At 35.8% G+C, this 22,471-nt stretch overlaps 1 protein-coding gene across 1 annotated transcript; it reads left to right on the top strand.

The window, feature by feature from the left end:
- The first annotated feature begins 461 nt into the window (after positions 1 to 461).
- On the top strand, positions 462 to 5,853 carry LOC137405069 (uncharacterized). The gene is made up of 5 exons (XM_068091296.1): positions 462 to 1,293; positions 1,969 to 1,973; positions 5,102 to 5,244; positions 5,490 to 5,630; positions 5,739 to 5,853. Exons 1-5 carry the CDS (start codon positions 462 to 464, stop codon positions 5,851 to 5,853), a joined length of 1,236 nt encoding a protein of 411 aa, XP_067947397.1.
- The last annotated feature ends 16,618 nt before the right edge of the window (positions 5,854 to 22,471 follow it).

The following is a 22,471-nucleotide window of genomic DNA, read 5'->3' as shown; positions in this document are numbered from 1 at the left end:
AGTTAGTGTTGACACTCCGTGAGTCTTACAATACTTGAGGCTGTGAAGAGCGAATGCTACAATGTTTACCTCGAAAATAAGCTAATCATAAATTTGTGATTTATCAATAGCGCAGGCAGCTATGCCAGTTACTACGCTGATTAATGAGCCATGCTGGTACCACAAGGCATTCTATGATAAGTATTCTGCTTATGCAAATAGGCAGCTTGTCGCTTCGTGTGCCTCGAGTGCTACAGCAAAATATTCCTAAAAGATCAATATTTTATAGGAAGCTTTAAAGCCTATCGCATTGGCAGGAGATTATGTGTTTTAAAGTTGTTCTGAGTGCACTTTGTGTTGGATAGTGAATTTTCACCTGAAGAGTGTCATCGGTCTCTAAAGATGAGAGATTTTTGTTTACTTAGTAGATATACGTTATCATCTGCGACAAATTGACGTGCATAAATATTTATCACACATTTATGAAGTACGCTAGTGTGTTTATGAAATACGCTGGTAGGTTTATGAAGTACGCTGGTGAGTTTATGAAGTACGCAGGTGTGTTTATGAAGTACGCTGGTAGGTTTATGAAGTACGCTGGTAGGTTTATGAAATATGCTTGTGGGTTTATAATGTATGCTGGTGTGTTTATGAAGTATGCTGGTGTGTTTATGAAGTACGCTGGTGGGTTTATAAAGTACGTTGGTGGGTTTATGAAGTACGCTGGTGGGTTTATGAAATACGCTGGTGGGTTTATGAAGTTTGCTGGTGGGTTTATGAAGTACGCTGGTGGGTTTATGAAGTACGCTGGTGAGTTTATGAAGTACGCTGGTGAGTTTATGAAGTACGCTGGTGGGTTTATGAAGTACGCTGGTGAGTTTATGAAGTACGCAGGTGGGTTTATGAAATATGCTTGTGGGTTTATAATGTATGCTGGTGTGTTTATGAAGTACGCTGGTGTGTTTATGAAGTACGCTGGTGGGTTTATAAAGTACGTTGGTGGGTTTATGAAGTACGCTGGTGGGTTTATGAAATACGCTGGTGGGTTTATGAAGTTTGCTGGTGGGTTTATGAAGTACGCTGGTAGGTTTATGAAGTACGCTGGTGGGTTTATGAAATACGCTGGTGGGTTTATGAAGTACGCTGGTAGGTTTATGAAGTACGCTGGTGTGTTTATGAAGTATGCTGGTGGGTTTATAAAGTACGTTGGTGGGTTTATGAAGTACGCTGGTGGGTTTATGAAATACGCTGGTGGGTTTATGAAGTTTGCTGGTGGGTTTATGAAGTACGCTGGTAGGTTTATGAAGTACGCTGGTAGGTTTATGAAAAAACCTACAAGTTATATATTTAAAGATGAACTTGCACAAACTTTCAGTAGATTTTATGAGAAAGTATCGGTATTTTTCTATCACTTGCAACTGTTTTTGATGTTTGAGGTGATCTGACTGCCAGGATGTTTCAAGTTAAAATTGAAAAAACTTGATCGTGGTTGAAACACTCAGATCAAGCAAAAGTGGAATTATGACGTCTATAGTTGCAAAGAGGCTGACAGAATAAAGCCTCGTAACGTTACAACATTAATGCAATCGGCGACATCAACTACCACAATGATAGCAACTAGTGACATCATTTTGCATGTATTTTTCTTCTGAGTGTTTTAATCAGGATCAAGTTTTGTTGATTCTAATCTTGAAACATCCTAGCTGTCAGATAATCTCAAACATCAACAACAATATGGTAAAAAAATACTTATACTTTTTGATAAAATCCACTAAAATTTTATGAAAGTGCATCTATAAATGTGCCAATATTTATGAGACTAGTATTAAAAGCTTGTCCATGTAAACCAAACAGTGGAAACAGGTTGACACTACTTCAAAATAGAATAAAAAGGCCAGTTTTTGAAGGTTGTTTGCCATTTTTTTAAGTGAGCAAAACTATTAAAGCTAGTTTGCTTTTTAGAATTAAGTAGTCTAAATTCTTGTTTAGGTCAAGTACTGAAACAATTTTCATTGCGTACAGTAGTATGCTTGTATGCAAATTTCATGGCGTACACGTATACTACTAAACACCGGGTATTCAGTAGAGGCAGGTGTAATGAGTATGCACACAATTGATTCCATGATATATATGATTGGACAGTGCAGTGTATTGGATAAATGCATGTCCGCAAAACTGGGGGTTATGAGTTCAAATCCAGTGAGCCGCTGATGTTTACTTTATTGATATAACTGGACATGTAGACAGACAGACAGACAGACAGACAAAATACAGACAAAGACTAAGATTGAGACTAAGAAAGATAATAAATAAATATGACTTAAATTAGAAGTCTCACAAATTTATCATCAAACTACTGAATTTAATGCTTGGTTCTCCACAATGCAGCCACTTGGAAATAACAAAGTAGCTTACAAATTTGTTAACTTTTTACAAAAAATGTCAAATATAAAATACTATTTGTTATATTCTTAAAAACATTGTAGGTACAAATATCACTATATTAAATCTTTAGCTGAAGTGAATGCAAATTTGGTTTAATTAAATTATGGCAAATAAAGTATATGTATAATATAAACTAATATATGTAATTTGAAAATAATAATAATAATAATATACAATACAAAATAATAATATATGTGTTATGTATTATGAGTTTGCACAGAATATTTAGGTACAGTTATTTCAGAAATCTGACATGAAATCCAATTAATTCACAATGCTATTGGCAGTTTACAATACTTCTAGGTTAGGAATCTTCTATAGGAGAGCTGGTGGAAGTTATGAACATACAAATGAAACGTGAAGTTATAGCCATTAGATAAAATGTTAGCAACTCATGTATTGATCTATGGTAGTAACATAACCATGTATAAGCCAAATATATGCCAAATATGTTATATTTGGACATAACGACTTTTTATGGTCCTGTAGGGTTTACAACAACTATACTGCCTATACATAAAGTTATATCTGCAAAATGATCAGTTAATGCCTATAGGCAGGATCCTAGTTAGCTATATATTTTACTGGTTTGTTTTAAGTATATGTACATGCCTACTTCTCATTCATTGTTTGGCCAGTGGAAGGTGCTAAGGCTAACACAGACTGAGTGCGCAATAAGAAGCATTGCACAATGCTATTATTGGCATTAGCCTTGAAACCTATGCTTTGAGCAGCAAACCTTAGACACCAGCATATTCTTTCATCCATGAAATTCATAGAAATAAATTTCTATTTCGGGCCTGTGATGCAACTATATATTCTTACTATTCTTTTTTATTAATTTTATTTGTACAACAATAATTTTTAGAATAGCTAGAATAGCATTGTATTATTAAAAAATCATTGGTTTTTGTTAAAACTTGACCCACTGACGATTTATGACAAAAATTTGTAGACTGGGCACAAGATAGTTCAGGGAGTCGTTTCTCCACCTGATCTCATGCCCAAGTAAACACAGCTGTGTGCTTGTTCTTTCCGATATTTTTGGCTAACACAAAATTATGAAACTGGTTAATTTGTGGGTAATATGTTTTAGGGTGGAATTGCAAGGTTTTAAACTGATTAGACTATTAGTTCTTGAAATTTTGCCAAAACACCGACGGAAGATTTAATAGGCTGAGACTAACTTACAGACTCTCGAATGACACACTGATTGAAGTTATTAATAATGAAGGCTCAGAAATAGACAAAAATAGAAAGGTTCTTGTCTCCAACAACAAGAGCTTTAAACTAAAACTATTTGTTTTTCTACTCATAACAAATATACACTCTATCAGACTCAGTTTACTGCAATCATTATGCTTCCTCAGTTACTTCAAAAACTTCAAATCTTTGAAAGGTATTTAAGTAAAAGCTACTCGCTCTAAATGATTGCTGTTTATTGTAATGAGTTCTACAAGCTTGGAGTGTGACAATGTTGTTCAGTTCAGAAGGAATCGCTGTAAGTGCTTTCACAGTTCATAAAAAGTTGGTATTACAGCCTAGATGATAGGACATGCCTCTATATACAAGGTTAGGCTCGAAAGAGTTAACAAATTTTGTCTAATGATTAGCCAGTAGATCATGACAAATCAGAAGGCAAAATGTTAAGGACTCCTGATATAAAATATCTAGCAGTCACATCTAGTGCCAGCCGCGGTGTCAAACAGCCTGATTCACCCATAGATGCACTCAATATTATTCCAGTGCGCTTCATCTATTCATGACATGAATGATAGTCGAGATGAAGTCAATATGCTGCAAGCATTCTAGCTCTTACTACTTCTAATACAACATCTCCTCATTGCAATATGCAGTTTAGCTGTTGGCTCATATTGCTATCCAGGCTAGTTTTGATTTGCTTAAAACAAGTATGACACTTCCATGTTTACTATTTGTTTCGATTGTCTAACATGTGACTGCTGTAGAACCACATCACTCGTATTACTCAAAATATATTTCTTGCGTGGCTAGAGAAGATCTTTGAGATAGTGATTATGCCCTCTTGTAGCAGCAGTAACGTTACTCCAATTTTAATCCACGTGTTAGCAAAAGCTGCGGTTACAAACCAATGTTGGCAGATTAATAGGATTGAGGTTGTGTCCTGTTTAATAATTACAGTTATCCAGTTTAAGAATTCTTATAGCAATACCTTTCAGCAAAGAATTTTGTTCAAATTTTCAACGCACCAGTTTGTCAGTTAAAAACGAAAAAAGTGTTTTTTTCCGTAACTTCAGACATACATGTATTTATATTTTTCAGCCAAAAATGTAAAAGATGCAAAAATGGTTATGCAAAAATGGTATATGTTATACATATACAAATTACCTGAATCATATTTTGTTACTACACGCTTTCACCTTTGCTGAGGTTAAGTAGAAAAACTGCAACATTTAAACAAGCAATGCTGTTTCATTAATCATCTATCTCTAAGCAAACCTCAAACACTGGTGCTCCGCAAGTTTCTGGTGCAAAACTATTGGAGTATAAATGTTATCAACTAACAGTAAACAATTTTAGTATACAACTGCTAATATTTACAGTACTAATTATAGTCTGTAAAAGTATATTAACAAACTCATAAATCTAATGATTGGCTATTATTGTTCTCCTGTACATGATGATTGGTTATTGATAGCGCCTGCAGACTATAGTTATGTTGCAGCAGAATGCCAAAATCAGAGCCGCAGGGATCGACTTCTTAGTCAACGTGGTCACCAGACTGAACCTTCTTGCCATTAAAAAAGGCTTGATCGCAGATGAGAAGACTTGGATGACTGAGTAAATAATCAGAAGTTCGAATGATACATAAATAGGAAAGTGAGCAGAGCCTAACGAAAAGTGATGGTATAAAAGAAGGAAAATGACATCATTCTAGCAGAGCAGTGCAGACTCTCTGCATGATTGTCATTTGTTGCACAAACACTAGAACTTATGCATATAGGTACATTTGTGCCGAAATATATATTCTCTAGTGACTGAAAACTTGGTGTGTTTATTCATTTGTTTGACTGTTTTGTGGAAAGTAAAGGAGAAGGCAGTTTCCTTTACACCGGTGGCAGCAGTAGGATCGAGGATTTTGGCTCCACAAGACCGAGTCTACAAGCAGGAGCATCCCTGACTCTTGGCGGGTCAACTGCTCAAAGCAGCATCAACATCCCTTGGTGGTTGGTGAGAATCTATTTGAGTGAGTTGTGAAATGGAATTTTCCTGAGCTCAGTAGGCCATGCTGTGCGAGCAAATTCCGCCCTGGAGCTTGGTGAGCTTTTTTCCAGGTGGGAACAAGATTTTCCTGAGCTATGTACTCCCAAGCTTGGCGAGCCTTTCTCAGTCAACAATGGATGGCCGACACTCAAGAAGCACGGGTCGAGGGACAGACAGGCTGACTGAGATCCTTCAACAGCTAGTGATGGTCCTCTAGGCTTAGGCCTCAGCTGATCAGTTCAAGGTGCCTCAATAGTTTGGCTCATGGGATGTTGAGTATTTCATTAGTTGGTTCTCGAAAATAGCCAGAGTTAATGCCTAGACAAAAAAGGCCGACCTGCTACATTGCTGAGAGGACCTTAAGAAAGAAGCCGAGGACTGCAGACTAGCCATCTGCATAGGAGCTGTCTTCGACGCGCCCTAAGCTCGGTTCAGGCTCTCACCCATGCAGGTTTGCAACAAGCTAAGCACATTGAGCAAGGTCGCAACAACCTTTCTCCAGGAACCTGCGTGCCAGGTTGAGAAACTAGTGCATGTGGCGTATAAGGACTTGCGGAGCCCTTACGAAGTCGACATGGCCAAAGAACTATTCAGCAGCTCGGTCAACTATGCCGGCCTGCTGAGACACCTCCTGGCTATGCCCCCGGCTACCCTGACAGAGGCCATGCACCCCAAGACAATGTTCTTGCAAATCAAGCTCGAGGGCTAAAGGGCTACCAACGCTACTGACCCGGGGTTAGGAAAAGTGAGGCAGGTTGCTCCTTCAGCTGATGCAAGCGCATCACGACATGCCAAACCCAGCCACTAAAGAAACGGATAAACCACTGATGTTAGGATGGGATTTGCGGCTTCCTGACTAGTTGAAGTTCAACTCATCACCTCAGAGCCCAACTCTCACATGAGTATGTGTTGGATAAAGCAGGATCTGGCAGGAAGACCAAAAAGAGCTTTAATTGAATGTACTGGGAGACCGAATCTGACTCCTGAATAAAAAGAAAATATGAGGGGAATACCATAAGCTGTAAGTTAAGTTTGTAGGACCTTTCTAAGTCATGAAGGTCTTGCTAACCCTACTTTGCCTGAGAGAGCAACAAGGCCAATCTTCGGTGCAGAGTGAGAGCCGACTGAAACCTTTCCATGTCTGCCCGGAAGACCTTGGACAAGCACCAGCCACCATAAAACCATAAAGAGGGCCTAACATGCACGAGGCAAGGACCAAAAAGCAGAACAAACAGGCAAAATTAGAGTTGACTAAGCCGAAAGCAGAAGCCTACACTTTCTCTGCTTTCAGTAAGAAAATAGAAGGCTGGCTGCAAAAACTTCAAAGGAGGCAGAAGCATGAGAGGCCGTAAGAGTATGAAATTCTGGAGAACTAACCCAGCCTAGCTGGCAATTCCCTTGTTGGTCCTGCTTCCAACCCCGGAAAAAAGGCTCTTGGCACAACTCAGCACAACCGCCAGCCAGCCTGAAGCACTCAGCCACCGAGCCGATTTAGAGAGTGAAAATGGTTAACAATGGTGACAGCCAATCAGGATGGCCACAGTTGTTGTGATACAGTGCTGGGGTAAACAGGGGAGCTGAGGGCATTAATGAAACAAGGCTTTTGTTTCTGCACCGTCCAATGAACCAGTTATTTACAGAGGCACAGCTATAACTACAGATACCACTTATTAGCATATTTGAAACACGCCTGTCAACGCAACTATGGCATATTCAGGTGAGACTCCCTTTTCTTTAGATGCTCAGCCTGTTGGAGCCTGTAGGGACAGGTAAAGAGAAGTTGCTGGCAGGCTTGCAGAGCTCAAAAGAAGAGACCGGGTTGGGGTGCCAGAGCACGGATATGGCTGCCTGGCAGGCACAGCCAAGCTCTCTGGCAACTCAAAGGAGTGCTCTGACCAGGCTGTCTCCTCAAGCTAATCTGTTACCAGTAGGAGGCTCGAGTTGAAACACATCCGATTGACACTCTAACCACTAGACAATAACGACTCCCATTTTTTCTTTTAATATGATGCTAGTGAGCTCATTCGCAAAGATGTCTTTAAAGATCCTCAGCTCAGTGAAAAAGGCGGAAAAGGCCGAAATGGCCGAGCCGGCTCAAGTTTTATACATAACTGAGATTGAGCCCATTTGGTTGCTGGCCAGCGTGCAGTCACCACTGCAGAGACTGCAGGTACATTGGCCAAGCTATGGACCAACAAGGGACTCACGAAGAAGGCAGTCTATACAAAGCGCTACATCAGCGGCAGCACATGGAAGAAGCGGGAGGATGCACTGAAGAGGAACGGAGCAAGCAGGGCACACAGAATTCAGCAGCACGTATTGCAGCACTTTGCTGTCTACATTTACCCATGTCATTTCCAGCACATCTCAAGAGACTAGCTTCTGATTTACTGAAAGTCTCTCTAGGCTACAAAGTGGGGCAGTCTAGCCTACCTGGTTAACTGAACCAGCTGGAGATTCTTCTCAAGTGTAAGAGAGTGGCCGGCCAATCTGGAGACGCTGCCCTGCTAACCAATGCTGACTGTGGCTGACTACTTCTTTAGAGAGACAGTGGCCTAGTCTGTCACCACCGAAACAGAAGAATGAAAGAAGAAACAAGGCCAAGAGCTTCATGCCAGACTTGAACTACTGCAACTCAACCGAGCCTGTCAAACCCTGGAGCACCCGACTCACCTCCCAGGAAGAGACTAGCACCAACCAACGCAGCGCCTCCGAAGATTCTGTGTCTGCTCCCAACTGAGCCAGAGGGTCAGACCGAAAGACTAACCAACCTCCTCTGAGTACCATCAGCAGTTCAAATTCTATGCAGCCATCAGTAGGAAAGGGCCAGACAACCTTTAGAGGACAGCCGCCATTGGCAGCAGATGCCATGCGTCCAAGCCAGCTCATACGGGCCTGGTGCCTGCGGAGAGCCGACAGAATGTTCGCTGATACTGAGGTGAGCAGGTCGGGGTTCGGTGCCTAACAGCAACTGCTTTGGCCACAGCTGATCTCACCTCTCAGCTCTGAATGGACAGCTTTCAGGGACTCCACTGGGTAGAGAGTGTGGTGGCAGAACACCGTGATAAGATACGTAAGGACTGACTTCCTGGTCAGTGTTGTCATTGGACTTAGCCTTTCTACCAATATAATAGGGCACAGAGGAGAAGACTTCAAAATTAAATGGGCATTGAAACATGGCAATAAGTTTTTTCAAGTAAAGTTACACAACTATAACACTGGAAACCCAATCTTAGTATAACCACCCCAGATATGATTTGTTCAGTTTAACAATCAACAAATAACAACAGTCAGTAAGTTTCTCATTTATAGTCAGAGCAGCAAATACCACTAAAAATGACAAAAGTAATAATTAGTGAATCATTGAATACATTAAAGTTGCATAAAATAAGCACTAAGGAATTTGATGACCTAAATAATTCACAGCCCATGTCATTGGTTTTAGGAAGATTCTAATTCACCTAAAACTAATCAATTAGTCAATTAGCAATGAAAGCTGTAATCAGATGCCCAATTAATAGAAAGAAATTTATAGTATGTGTAAATATTTGTTAGTAGGTGCCAGATTTGGAAGTCATCATGATGTCATTTCCATCTTTAAAATCAATTTGCACCATTTCAGTTCACTTCAGTTAGTGTTCTTAGTCTCTAGGGATAATCTGGCCCTCGTCAGTACGGTCTATCAAACTTTCATTAAAAGGTTGGAGGTCATTACTTATGTCCTCCAGAGCTTTGCTGAGAATGGCTGCTTGGTACAGTTTTCCTCTTTCAAGATATCTTTGTGGCAGAATTGCAGTAAAGAGGCCAAGTGGGCTCAGACTTTGGTCTCTGTTGATTTTGTAAACTATGCTTCCAGAATCTCCTTGATCTAGCTTACTACAAAACTCATTTTAGGTAGCGTTAATATTTTCTTAAACTTCTTTTGGCACAAAAAACTGTTTATATAGATTTGTCAAAATACTTCTTGAAAATGCAGAGTTTTAGTCTCCAAAGCAATCTTTAACTCTCATGACTTTTTCTGAACAGCACAATTAAAAACCAGAATTTTTTTAGAAAAGACAGGAAAATATTTCTGAAGAGCAATACAAACAAACATTTTCATTTAAAAATGAGTTTTTCAAAATAATTTTAATGAGTGAGTCCTAAGAAATCAATGCACAAACAAGGGAAATTTACTAACAGCCATTGAGAAGTAGCTCATAACATAAGCTGAGATTTCAAACTACTTCAAATAGAAGTCGCAAAAAGCTAGCAAAACTTTTTATCGTAAATCTAAGAGCATTTTAAAATGTCATGCAAGGTTTACAAAAAACATAAAATTTTGGTTAAAGCTAATAGAGGTGAAAATAAAAAATCTGAATTTAATCAGCAGTATTTTTTAACAGCAGTAACAGAGAAGCAAAACAAAATCAATTGTTCTCAAACAATTTTGTAAAAACAGTTATTGATTAATAACACCAGCTGATCTACATTAAAACATAAATATTAACATAGTTATCAATAAACATCAGTTGGTGTTAATTGTAACCAAGCTTGTCAACACAGTAATTCATTTCATATTATGTCGGGTAGAATTTAAAGATCTAAACTTTTGTTATCAAGTGTGAGAACATTTTAAAACTAACTATATAATTATTTATTGTAAATTTACCCATGATGAAGCGTGAAAGAAAGGTAGAGTGCTATTTCGGCGGCTCTCAACTGATCAATGTCTAGAGAGTTTCTTTCCAAAACACCTTTGTGCCCTTTCACTATGATTTTGATTGGCTTGTCAGGGGAAGGTCTCACATACTTCTTTAGAGTGTTGAAGTAATCAACCGATACTATCTTACGAATCTTCTGCTCTCTATGGAGTGATGGAGCCATGGTTTCTGCTTCTTTGTAATTGAGTGGAAAAAGAGCAACATCATTCAAGCATTATTGAGAATCGACTTTTCTTTCTGAATCTTTCGGGTTCGCTGGTTGTGGCGGAGCATCAGGAGGAGTTTGCAAATCACCTTGCTTAATTCTGTAGCGGTAGAAGATGTCCGGTGGATGTTGAACTTGAACACTTTTCTGCACATCTCCATCATCGTATCTTACCGTGTATTTAGTGTGGGCTGGTGTTCTCTGGATGTACTCACGAGCACTTTTAATTCCTTCACCTTCTTTCAACTGCTTGTTTGTTTCTTTTGAGAACATCATATGCGCTGGTCCAACCGCGTAGGTTTTCATCCTGCCTTCTGATGGCTATAACATACATGAATACTTTTAAAAAGATTTCCCCCAATTCCTAGATGAAAATCTAAAACGCTGTTTAACATTTAGCTTCTAAATAACAATCTGTTTGTTCAAAGCTACTGGAATATCACAAAACCTTGTCACACAAAGCAAATTATTTTTGTACTCTGTTGTTGGTTTACTTATGAAAGTCTGATCAAATTAGCAACCAATGCTTAACGACCTGTTCTCCACCAAAACCGGCATGCTTGCTTTAAGGAATATTATGTATAAGTCAGGAAATGCACTTATGATAGTTCCTCTATACATAATTGAATAATCAGTCATTATTTTATTACAAAAAAAATAAATACTAAAGTAATGGTGAAGCTATGTGATTGTGCAAAAGCTGCTGGCTGGCCCCCTCCCCAGCTCTGGCTCAGCAAGGAGGATGACAGCCGACCAGCCACTCCACTCAGCCAAAGCGAGGTACTAATGGCTTGGTCTAGCTACACCGGAACAACAGCCCAGCTCAGCCAAACTGACAAAACATCAGCCTGGCCCAGCCAGAGGATTTTAACCGCAATCAAGTTTTGTCAGTATTAATCTTTAAACATTTTAACAGAAAGATCACCTCAAACATCAAAAGCAATCGCAAAATATAGAAAACACTGATACATTCTGATGAAATATATTAAACTTGTATAAGTTTATCTTCAAAAGTATCAATGAGAAAAAATCCAAGAAAAGCGACTAGCGCTGCAGCGAGATGTTCTGCAAACTGGTGAAAGCTGTCACCTTTAAAGTATTAAATATTTACTTCAGAGCATACCAAGCATTAGTCATAAAAGTTGACCTGCAACAGTTTTTTTTACACAATTGAATCAAAACAAATAATAGATTGGTAGTGAAAGGCTCTTTTCTGACACTTTTATTGAATTACCAAAATAATTTTTCCATTTAGTACAATTCTTTAGAAGCTTACAAAATTTCGGGTATACACACTTAGACATGTGCTTAAAACTTGCTTTATATGTTATAAGAATGTCACCACAATGCGATTTTGTCTCCCTTAGTAGAACCTTTGAGACTCTATACAAATGTTTTAGTTTTAGTGAGAGACAAGATAAAATGAACAGTTTCATTATAATTTTTATGGTAAAAACATTAGAATTCATACTCATTATTATATCAGTACTTACTCTTTTCTTGCCAGCTCAATTCATAGTTTATATTTACCTTTTCAACAATGAGCTGACACAACCCTCTCAGAGATGCTGTAGGAAACCCTTCAACTTGAGGGTACATGCATTGTACAACTTCATCTACTCCATCACTTTCATATTTTTGTATTTTGTATTCCGCAAATCTTTCCTCAAGGCTAGACAAGTCATCTTCCGTAATTTCAGATGCCTTGACACCCTCTATTAGAACATCCTGAAAATCTGCTGGGTTCTGGTGGAATAGAAACTGTGTGACTCCTCGTTTTTCACACAATCTAAAAAAATGTTTCATCTTTTAAACTGAACTTTATATGCATTGCTAAACTGTGCAAAACATGGCTAAATTTTAAGAAGCAAAAACAAAATTCTTTAAATGTGTTCATTACTTTAAGAATATTATAGCTGTGGTCCATGTAATGAGCTAAAATGTAATTTAGCTTAAGGTTGCATACTTAAAAGAAAATGTATCGTCAAAAGCTCGAACTTTCAGGTGCCTCTATACTTTGACTAGGTGAGTGTCTGGCGTTGCCCAAGTAATAAAAAATGTTTCTGCATAAAACATTTAGTTGTAATCAACATATACAAGACTCAATATTCCAAGTTTGAGTTTAATTAGGTTTATGTTACATATATTCATAGAATTTTGAGTAAGTCTGTGTGTACATCTTTTTTTATTAAATTTTCTATAAAATATTTAATTTTGAAATTTAATTTTAATTTTTTACTAAATTAGATCAAGCATGCTAGATGAATTGTGAAGTGTGAGTATCTTAACCATTTGGCAATATTGGCAGGTGTAGTCGGTGAAGCAGAATTATTCAATAGTATGACAAGTAAGCCATGTGGTGTAGTGAATAGCATGCTGTCTGCAGAACTAGGGTTTCTAATTTGAAAACCAGTACAAAGCCGGTTTTGGTTACAAGAGTTTTATCGCTATATCTGGACACACAAATGGCAGACAAAAACCAACAGACACTAGGAATTATATATATATAGGTTACAAAAAATCCTCTCATTACAATTTCAGCTAATTTCCTGTGTTGGTTTTTGTATTACAATAAGTAATTTTGGTAAATTAAGGAGTTGCCTCCACTTTTTTTCACACGATACATTAAGGAAGCACCATTTCACAATTCACCTCAGCGTTTCATAACTTAGTTGTTTCATCGCCGTTCTTCAAAAAAATGCAACAGATCAGTTACATCAAAAATCATAGGAAAAAGAAAATATAAACAGCAATGGCCCATTTACTTCACATCCTTAAAGGAGAATCCTCCATCAAAAACTTTTTGGGTAACTCAACTAGAGGGTTTATCTCCCTTGCAAATTTCTTTGGTAGAGGAAACGTCGTCCCAGATGGTTCCTTCCTTTTTGTAAAGAACTTATGAAACGTAAAATGCTTTTCCGTTTGTTAACAAATGTTTCCATGCTGTTTGAGGAGCTGTTCTATTTTCAATACGCATGCTCAGGTTTGGTTAAGAACCGAATTTATGTTCGAGCTCCGAGACAAACAAATCTCAAAATATTTGGTCAAAAACCAAGCTGGTCAAGAACCGAGGCGTTCGAGAACCAAAGTTTCACTGTGTATAATCAGTACACAAATTGCCAAATTTCAAGTTCAAAATAAATTATGTCGATATTGTGGGACGGAATAAATTAGTCCTAACGAAAAAAATGAATACGCATCTCGTTGCATATTTCTCGTGGAGCATATACTTAGGTCCCAAAATTCTTCTGAATAGGAGCAACATAACTCGTGGACGCAAGGCTGAAATGGTATATGGTGTAACCGTTGTATGAAAGCGTATCTGATCACATATGGTGTTCTGGCTCAGTGGCAGAGTGTCCGGATAAGACACTTTCGATGTTTTCAAAATTAGTACTGAGTTCAAATCCATCAGAATGAGGAATTTTAACATCAAAATTTTAAGATTCACAGTAGGAATGCTTACATATATAGTCGTCGATGATGATGTTGATGATGATGACGACAAAAGTCATACTTTGAGAAATATAAATAGATGACATATCATGTTTCAGTATATTATACTATATCATCTTATGTTTTTTATCATATACTATATTATATCACATTTCATTATATTACACCATATCATATTTCATTATATTATACTATAGCATATCATAGAGAGGAGAGAGGGAGAGAAAAAAAGAGAGAGATAGAGAGAGAAATAGGGAAAAAGGGAAAAAGAAAGAGAAAAAAGAGAGAAAAAAAGAGAAAGATGGAGAGAGATGAAGAGCGAGAGAAAGAGAGAATGAAAGAAAAAGATGTGTCATGTGATATTATATTTTATCATGTCATATTTTATTTTATTATACTGTACTATAGGACCTCTAATACAAATAGAGCTTCGCGAATTCCTCAGTCAAAAAACGATTTGATATTGCAAATAGACAAATCGCCGCATATTGCGATATTATTATTACGCAAAAAACTAATAATTTTTTGTAAACGTTTTTTTGTACCCTTCAACTTAAACAAAAAACTATGTAGTGTTTGTGACAATTAGAAACATTTGTTTCATAAACATGCGTGAGTGTGGAAGGCATGGAATGAGACCCGCATATTTTAGTTCGAGTATCAGTCATTCTGAAAATTTTCAGGCTTGAGATAAATCGCCATTACATGATTATGTTTTTAATCCAATTGAAAGTACATATATTTTTAAATAGCTGAAATTTTCAAAATGTATATTTTTAAAATTGTCAGCAAACATTTAATTAGAAACAATATTTTTATGAAAAACGCTCTTTGTAACTAAAATTTCATCAGCCGTCTTTAGTAATTAGAGCTTTGTGATCAGGTGATTAAAAAAAAATTTTACTATTAAGACTGGCCTTTCAATTTTTGTACATTTTTTTGGTTTGTTTAAAAAATAAAACAAAATTAAAGAACCAAACAAGAAAAATGGAAAAACTTCATTTTTTGGGTGAGAGATCAATTTGGATTTACTTAGCATGTTTTAAATTTAGCGTGTGTTCACTTGAGTAAATTAGATTTTATTTAAAGAATAGAAAAAGCATAATATTATTATGCTATATTATTTATCTTGAGGTGTTGACTGATGTTCTAAAAAAAGAATCAAGGAGATTGACCAACCAGAAGCTGAGATATAGCCAGCCAAACATAGGTTTACCAAAAAACATAAGTGTTTTGGTAATCGTCAATATATGACGTATGAAATCGACTTGTGTGCCATTGGTCAATTAAGCCAACTAATGCGCTCTCCTATAAAAATCATGGCGTTTTAATTGGTTTAATCCCTAGAAGTCTAGAACAATCAAATTGGGCCTAACAATCATTGCTCTGAGAATTCCGAACCAGTCCCTCTGACGTGTAGATTAGTTTTAGCATAAAATAATTACACGCATCTATTATTTCGCAACATTTTGCTATCTTGCTAGTTCAGCTCAGTTTTGTTGTTCTCCCACTTAGCTTCCCTATTCAGACTCATCTTTGGTGTTGTTCAGATTTTTTTTAACTATAGCTAATAAATGGAATCAATTAAATCAATCTCAGTTATCATTTGGAATTTTCTACAAATTATATTAGTTACATCATTTATTCTATACACAGTTATACTATTATTTTGTATAATATGCATTATGATTATTATATTAATTATAAAAAATAATCATAGATAAGATAATAGATCAATAGAAAAATCAAAGCAAAAGTTATCGCTTTCTTTTCTTACAGCAAGAGCAGCACGGTCAAGTTATTCTTTTTAAGATTATGGCTGTAGTGAACTTACAGTCTGTTAATAGTGACGATAATCATGAAAATCAATTGAATGCTGCAGTAGATACACAGTAGAAAAATGATGAATGAGCAAAAAGTCACATTCCTATTTCTTATTCTAAACAAACTGCATTTCGCGGATATCGCATATAGACTATACACGCGCCGTTCGTTGAACAGAGGATCTTCGGAGCATATCCGTGGAGATCGGAGTTAAATTTTGAAGCACAATAGTCAAAATCTGCACTTCTGTTTTGAAAAATCATGGCGAGGGGTTGTGGGCAAATGCCTTTACCACACAATGTTTGCTTGATTTTTCTGAGAAACCAGAGCTAGTCTGTAAATTATTTACTATCGCGAGAAGCGTTTCACATCTTGTAGCCAAAACAATCATTATACGTAACGGCTGTAAGGGTGCGCAACTCCGGCACATGATCATTAAGTCGATTTCATACGTCACAGTTCTCGGGATTTTCGAAGGGTTTTCCCCTGATTCTTAATTAGGTAGACCTGTGTTTGGCTGGCTATATTTCAGTTTCTAGTGGGTCAATCTCCTTAATTCTTTTTTTAGAACATCAGTCACCACCTCAAGATAACTAATAAAGCATAATAATATTATGCTTTCTCTATTCTTTAAACTACATGTACCAACTTGTCACTGCCTCCTCCCACTGTTGCATAATCTGGTGTTATCATATATCACACACAGAGTAGGACAACTTTAGTTTCTAGCAATTCAAGCTCTATGTTTTCTGTTTATGACAAACCTCATCAGTTTGTGCTGATGTAGCTAAAGCTTTTTATTTACTTTCTTAAAACGTTTACTCTGAGCACAACTAAACGATGACAATAATACAACATTTACCTTTCTGTCTGCTGTTTACCCACTCACTCTCTGAGATCTTTGCGTAGCCTCATGTGATTGGCCAACGCCAAAAGTAAGCGAACAAACAAACAAACAAACAAACATGCCATTTGTTGATTTCACTTAGTATTTATTTTGTTGTTTTGCTTTTCCTGTACACCTTTAAGCTTATTGTGCAGTAACACAGTTTTAAAATGTAATTGTTACAAGTTTTAACCATTGTTTATCATTTATAAATATTATGAGGTTGGTGAAAAATTAAAAAAGAATTGGGCCTGTATATGCAACAAGTGTTTCTACTTCAAAAATCTTCTACTTATGACTAGTTACTAGAATTAATTAATTTCCAAAATAGAGGTTTTACTGTAGGGCCTATCATATTTCAGTATATTATGTTGTATATTTTCATATCATATATTATTACAATGTTCTTTATCATATTATCTTTCATTAAATTAATTTTTACATCATTTTTCATTATATTATTTTCTATCATATACAATGTTATCTGATGATATATCAAGTTGTATTACAGAATATTACTTTTATCGAGTCATATTTCATTATATTAGTTGTAAAATAAAAGATTTCATGTTTAAAAAAAATTATTATTCTATTATATAACATCGTTTTGTATTACCATCATACTATTTGTTATATAATATTAAAATATGACATATCCCATAAGATCATACTATATCATAGCATATGGTAAAATTTTATATTATTTTATTTTATTGTGATAAAACATAGGTTACTACATTCACATTACCTTATATTACAGTATCTTATATTATATAGCAAGATATTTTACTGCAACATATCTTCTACCTTTCATTTTTTTTGTTCACAAATAGGAACTTTCATAAAGGAATGAAGATTTTTTTCGACTTTTTTGCGATACGGTATCAACGAAAAATTATCTCAAAATTAGAATTTGGCAGTTGGTGTGCTGGTTTTGTCAAAATTACAATAATGCCGGTATACTATTTGCTGAAATCCCTCTCACAATACCTGAAAAAAATATAATGCTCGCTTGGTCTCAGTTCAGCATCATTTGTTATTAATTATATTGAAAACAAAACCGAAACCAAATATGTGATAAAATTTTAGCTAATGAAAAATTTGAAGTTTAGTTTATTAAAATGCATACTAAAATTCATTTTCAAGTGTGTGTTTAGCATGCTAAATTTATTTAAGTTAAAATCAGCGTTTATGTTATAAGTTGGTCTCTAAGGTAAGAACTTCCATCGGTATGTACTGCGCATGGTACATTGTAATGTTACAGTTTATTGCAGATCCTAACCACTAATTTTGCTGTAGGTAACTATAGTTATTACTGTTAACATATTATTTGTTACTTATTTTTAATATATACAGTACGCATGTCAAATTTTGAAAATCTTTATCAGAGGGAGTTTGTATTAAATAGTTACTATGGCTTTCCACTCTATATGACATTTTCGCCTTACGATGCCAACACTGAAACATATTAAAATCATATGGTGAAAGTTCATTTTATCACGTTTTGCATTTGTTATCTTTTGATTTTTTAAAATCTAAAGTTTTTACTATTTCCTATTTTTTAATTTGTATTTTTTACAAGCGCTGTTACACTCCTATTTCGGGTTTTCCTAAAGTTTGATCACTAAATCTGTAAAGGCTAAATACTTTTCATATAGACAATTGTATTATATTAATTAGGAATTGCTTTTAAACTTTATCTTTACTTGGTCAGACAAAGTACCCGACAAAGGCAGTCTGATATCTCACTTTTAAGTTTGTACCAGTGTCGTCTATCAAAACTTTGAATACATCGAGCTTCTGCCTCAACAGTAACCTTTTATACACACACTTCCAGGAACTCATTGTATATTTTTTCGCTTAATTAATTTGAATTTCATAAAAAACACTTTCTCGTGATATGAAGTGTAAAAATTAGCATGGTAAATGCTGTAAAAGTTAAATAAAAATTAATTTTTCGTCGAATTACTTTTTATTCCCCGGGCAATGCTGGGCATTTGCCTAATTGTGTTATATATTAGAGTTTTAACACCAAAACTGACATAATTTTACCAAAGTGTTGTGACTTGGCTCTAGCTCTAAAAAAGCATTTTTAAATGAATACATTAGCAGTATTTTATACTTCAATATATAAAATATTAAACTTTTATGAAATTCATACTTTGTGAGCTCCATTTTCAACTCTGGAAGAATTGCTTATTCATCGTAGTCAGAATCTGTGTCAGGACTTTCTTCATCGTAGTAATTGAAATTTTCATCTCTTTCAAAAGAATCAGCTGCACTTTCTGGTACTCTGATTTCTACAGAGATATTTAGAGGAATGTAAATACAGACAAAAATATACAATTCTCAGAAATTGTGCAAGAAAAAAAAACTTTAGCAATATCAATAGAGGAATTCGGATAGATAAACTTGAGAGAATATTTTTAGAGTTGCTGATTTAGATGCTTTTTAGCATATTTTGTAAAATGAGCATAATAAAACGTGCCAAATCAAATCTATTGTGTAAAACAGACTATAGGCATAAAAGTTAGGTAAATGTGATCACCATGGCATATTTGAAATAGCGAAACTAAAACTAGAAATTTAAACACTCAAATAGAAAAAAACTTTTTGAACAATTAAACTATAAAACAATTATAAAACCAGTATTGGCTATTAGGCAAACAGACAACAGTACAAGTGGAATAAAAGCTCAATCGATAGCACAAGTAGTAAAGTACACAGTAAGCAGTATTAGTGTTATAAGTAAACAGTAAACAGTATTAGTGTTATAAGTAAACAGTAAATAGTACAAATGGTATAACCAAACCGTTAGTAATACAAGTGGTTTTCAGCTCACCGTTATTATTACCAGTAGTATTAGTACACAGTCAATAGTACAACTGGTATAAGTACACAGTAAAAAGTACAAGCGCTACGAGTAAACAGGTAATAGCACACTAGTATAGGAACCCAGAAAATAGTTGTATGAACAAACAGTTAATAGTCAAAGTGGTAGAAGTATTCAGTCAGCTAACTAGCTAAACCAATTTGATTAACAGAGGTTTAAGATTTTCTAACCTGTGACTTCATCATCAGCTGCCACATGAAGTGAGGTATTTGGTTTTTGGAGTTCAGCCTCCTCTACTTTAAGCTCTACAAGAATATATTCAAAAAACATTTTGATAAAGATAATTCAAAGCCACCTGATCACTTTTACAGCACTCTGCATAGTCTGTAGTAAATTTTTTACAAGTATCCAAACCACTATTGAACTTTGACAAAAACTAGCGAATTGCAGTATTGGTAACATGCAGACAACTGTAATAGCTGTGCATGATTATGTGAATTAGACACATGTAAACGCAAATGAAAAGCTCCGAGACCCGACTTAGCTAATGAACTGACACCAAGGCCAATGACCTGACCGAGACCTAGCTTGATTGGCAGCAAAGTTGCCGTTGAAGACTCAACCGTCTGAGTGATAGTGGCTGAGACCAACCAAGGACCGAGAGCGCTGAGGTGCCATTGGGGCAATGCTAACAGAAGATGCAGTTCATATATAAAGAAGCCATAAAAAGTGAAAAATCAAAGAATGCTAGCAGTCTATTGCGTGTTGTTCTTCTGTATTTGCACATTATAAATTACATGTATTTATATATATTCTTGAAATATATATTTATCTTATTGCCTAGCACTTCGCGGATCTGATTTTTGCGGAGCAGTAAGAGAAACTGACACTTTTCGTTACATATGAATAAATGTCAAACAATTTACATGTGGTTGTACTGTGATATGCACTAAAAGACCAGATACTGAACTCTTGGCTATATTAAAGAGTGCATTACCTTCAAATGTGCTTTTATTATGTATTTTTTGCAAGCATCAACTTCATCATTGCACATGAGTTTGTCGTCTGTTTTAAACATGAATGAACAATCTGCAAAAACTTTGTGTTGATCTACAGTTAATAAATACTTCTATAATGGCTTGCCTAACTCAACTAGTTCAAAAATATTTAATGCTATTATGTGAATAACATAACGGTAATTGTTACAGACATCAAATATCTGGACCTGGGTTGTTTTTAACACTATGTAATAACGACACTCAAAGCTAACCTTAAAAATCTATTATGTCAAATAACAATACTCAATACTGAACGTGACAATATCTAATATCTAATAACAATACTCAATACTGAACATGACAACATCTAATATCCAATAACAATACTCAATACTGAACATGACAATATGTAATATCTAATAACAACACTCAATACTGAACATGACAATATTCAATACCCACTAACAATATTTAATACTGAGCACGAAAATATCTTTTTGTTGCAACTTGTAAACAATCAAACCTATTAGAAACAACTTTATAGAAGCTAACAGCGGCTAAATCAGATTAGCCTTTGACATCACATATTATTTTACCAGGTTGTTTTGAAAGACTTATTTGTGTAAACAATGTTACATCTACTTTCACCAAGTATTTTTTGATTAACACACAATTAAAGCAAATAAATATTCTGAGTTGTTTTTTCACTGTTTAATGTAAATAAATATAAATAAATAATATTATCAACTAACAAATGTCAAAATTATGATGAGCATTCTGTCATTGATTACTGAGTGTCTTACTTTTTAGTTCTGTCGCCAGCTTGACAACTTCATCTGATAGCTCAGCCTTTTCCTTTCTCTCTTCAAGAAGACACTTTTCCAGTGTAATGATGCGTGATTGCAATCCTTGCGTCTCTAAAAATGATGCAAGTATTTTGTACCCATAGTCCAGTTCAACCTGTTCTTCACCACTGCTGTTTTATGTGAAACCATGAGCAGTACTGTTACAAGCAAAAGAAAATATTATAATCAGTTGCACCGTCACCGATTTTAGTGATTGTTACTAGGTTCACGTTGTTTGTGCAACATGTAAAACTTTGAGTAACCGAATTAAACACTGCCAAGATGAGCTTGCACACAATCGTAGTAAATTTTAATGCTTGAGGTGATCTGACTGCCAAGATGTTTCAAAATTTAAATTAGGAAAACTTCATCACAGTTAAAAAAGAGCTAAACTTGCAGCAAACTTACCACTTTCCTACAAGCACTCTACAGCAATACTACAAGACCCTGGAAAAACTGAAGCCTAAACTTTAAAACCTTGCACTGGCTGAGAAGAAGGAGCAGCAAAAGACAAGACAAGCCACATCAAGCAATATTGCCAGAAGTGGATTTAAGCAAGAGCCAAAGAAGACCAAATTTGCGGCTAGCTGGAAGCTTGTTTTTAGAGCAGCAAAATTGGCTACAGCTATACCCAACTCCCAGATTGGACAAACACACCAAGGGCCTGCCACGGCAGCAGCAGGCTCTGAAGTTTCAAAACTAAACTACAAAGCGCTTCAGGGCAAAGATGGTGCCAAACCGATAAAGTTAGAGGCTCCAGATTGGCCTCATTTAACTAGTTAATTCTTCCTGTAAAAATAGAAGGGCAATTTATTCAGGTCCTACTTGACACTAAGTGCACTACCAATTTGCTTGGAAAGCAAATCTTTGACAGGCTCCCCAGAGAATGCAAGACTTGCTCAAAACAAGTGGTCAATAAAAAATTGGTTGCCTTTCTTTGGAGTCATACAGTTGCCAACACAACTGTAGGATGTAAAGACTGAAGAGGTCTTTGTATTTGCAAATTTTGAGGATGCCATTTCTAGTGGCCCACTAGCGTGCTATAAAGTTTCAG

This window comes from Watersipora subatra, chromosome 9, assembly GCF_963576615.1.
Source record: "Watersipora subatra chromosome 9, tzWatSuba1.1, whole genome shotgun sequence".
NCBI lineage: Eukaryota > Metazoa > Bryozoa > Gymnolaemata > Cheilostomatida > Watersiporidae > Watersipora > Watersipora subatra.
Note: the sequence above shows the minus strand (reverse complement) of the source record. Positions and strands in the feature narration are given on the sequence as shown.

Bases quoted from the DNA above. Each gene is read 5' to 3' on its own strand.
- LOC137405069 (XM_068091296.1), top strand. From the start codon at position 462: ATGAAGTACGCTAGTGTGTTTATGAAATACGCTGGTAGGTTTATGAAG. The intron at 5,245-5,489 runs GTAAATAATCAG...TTTTGTGGAAAG, and splicing joins GAGAAGACTTGGATGACTGA to TAAAGGAGAAGGCAGTTTCC. The intron at 5,631-5,738 runs GTTGGTGAGAAT...GCTTTTTTCCAG, and splicing joins AGCATCAACATCCCTTGGTG to GTGGGAACAAGATTTTCCTG.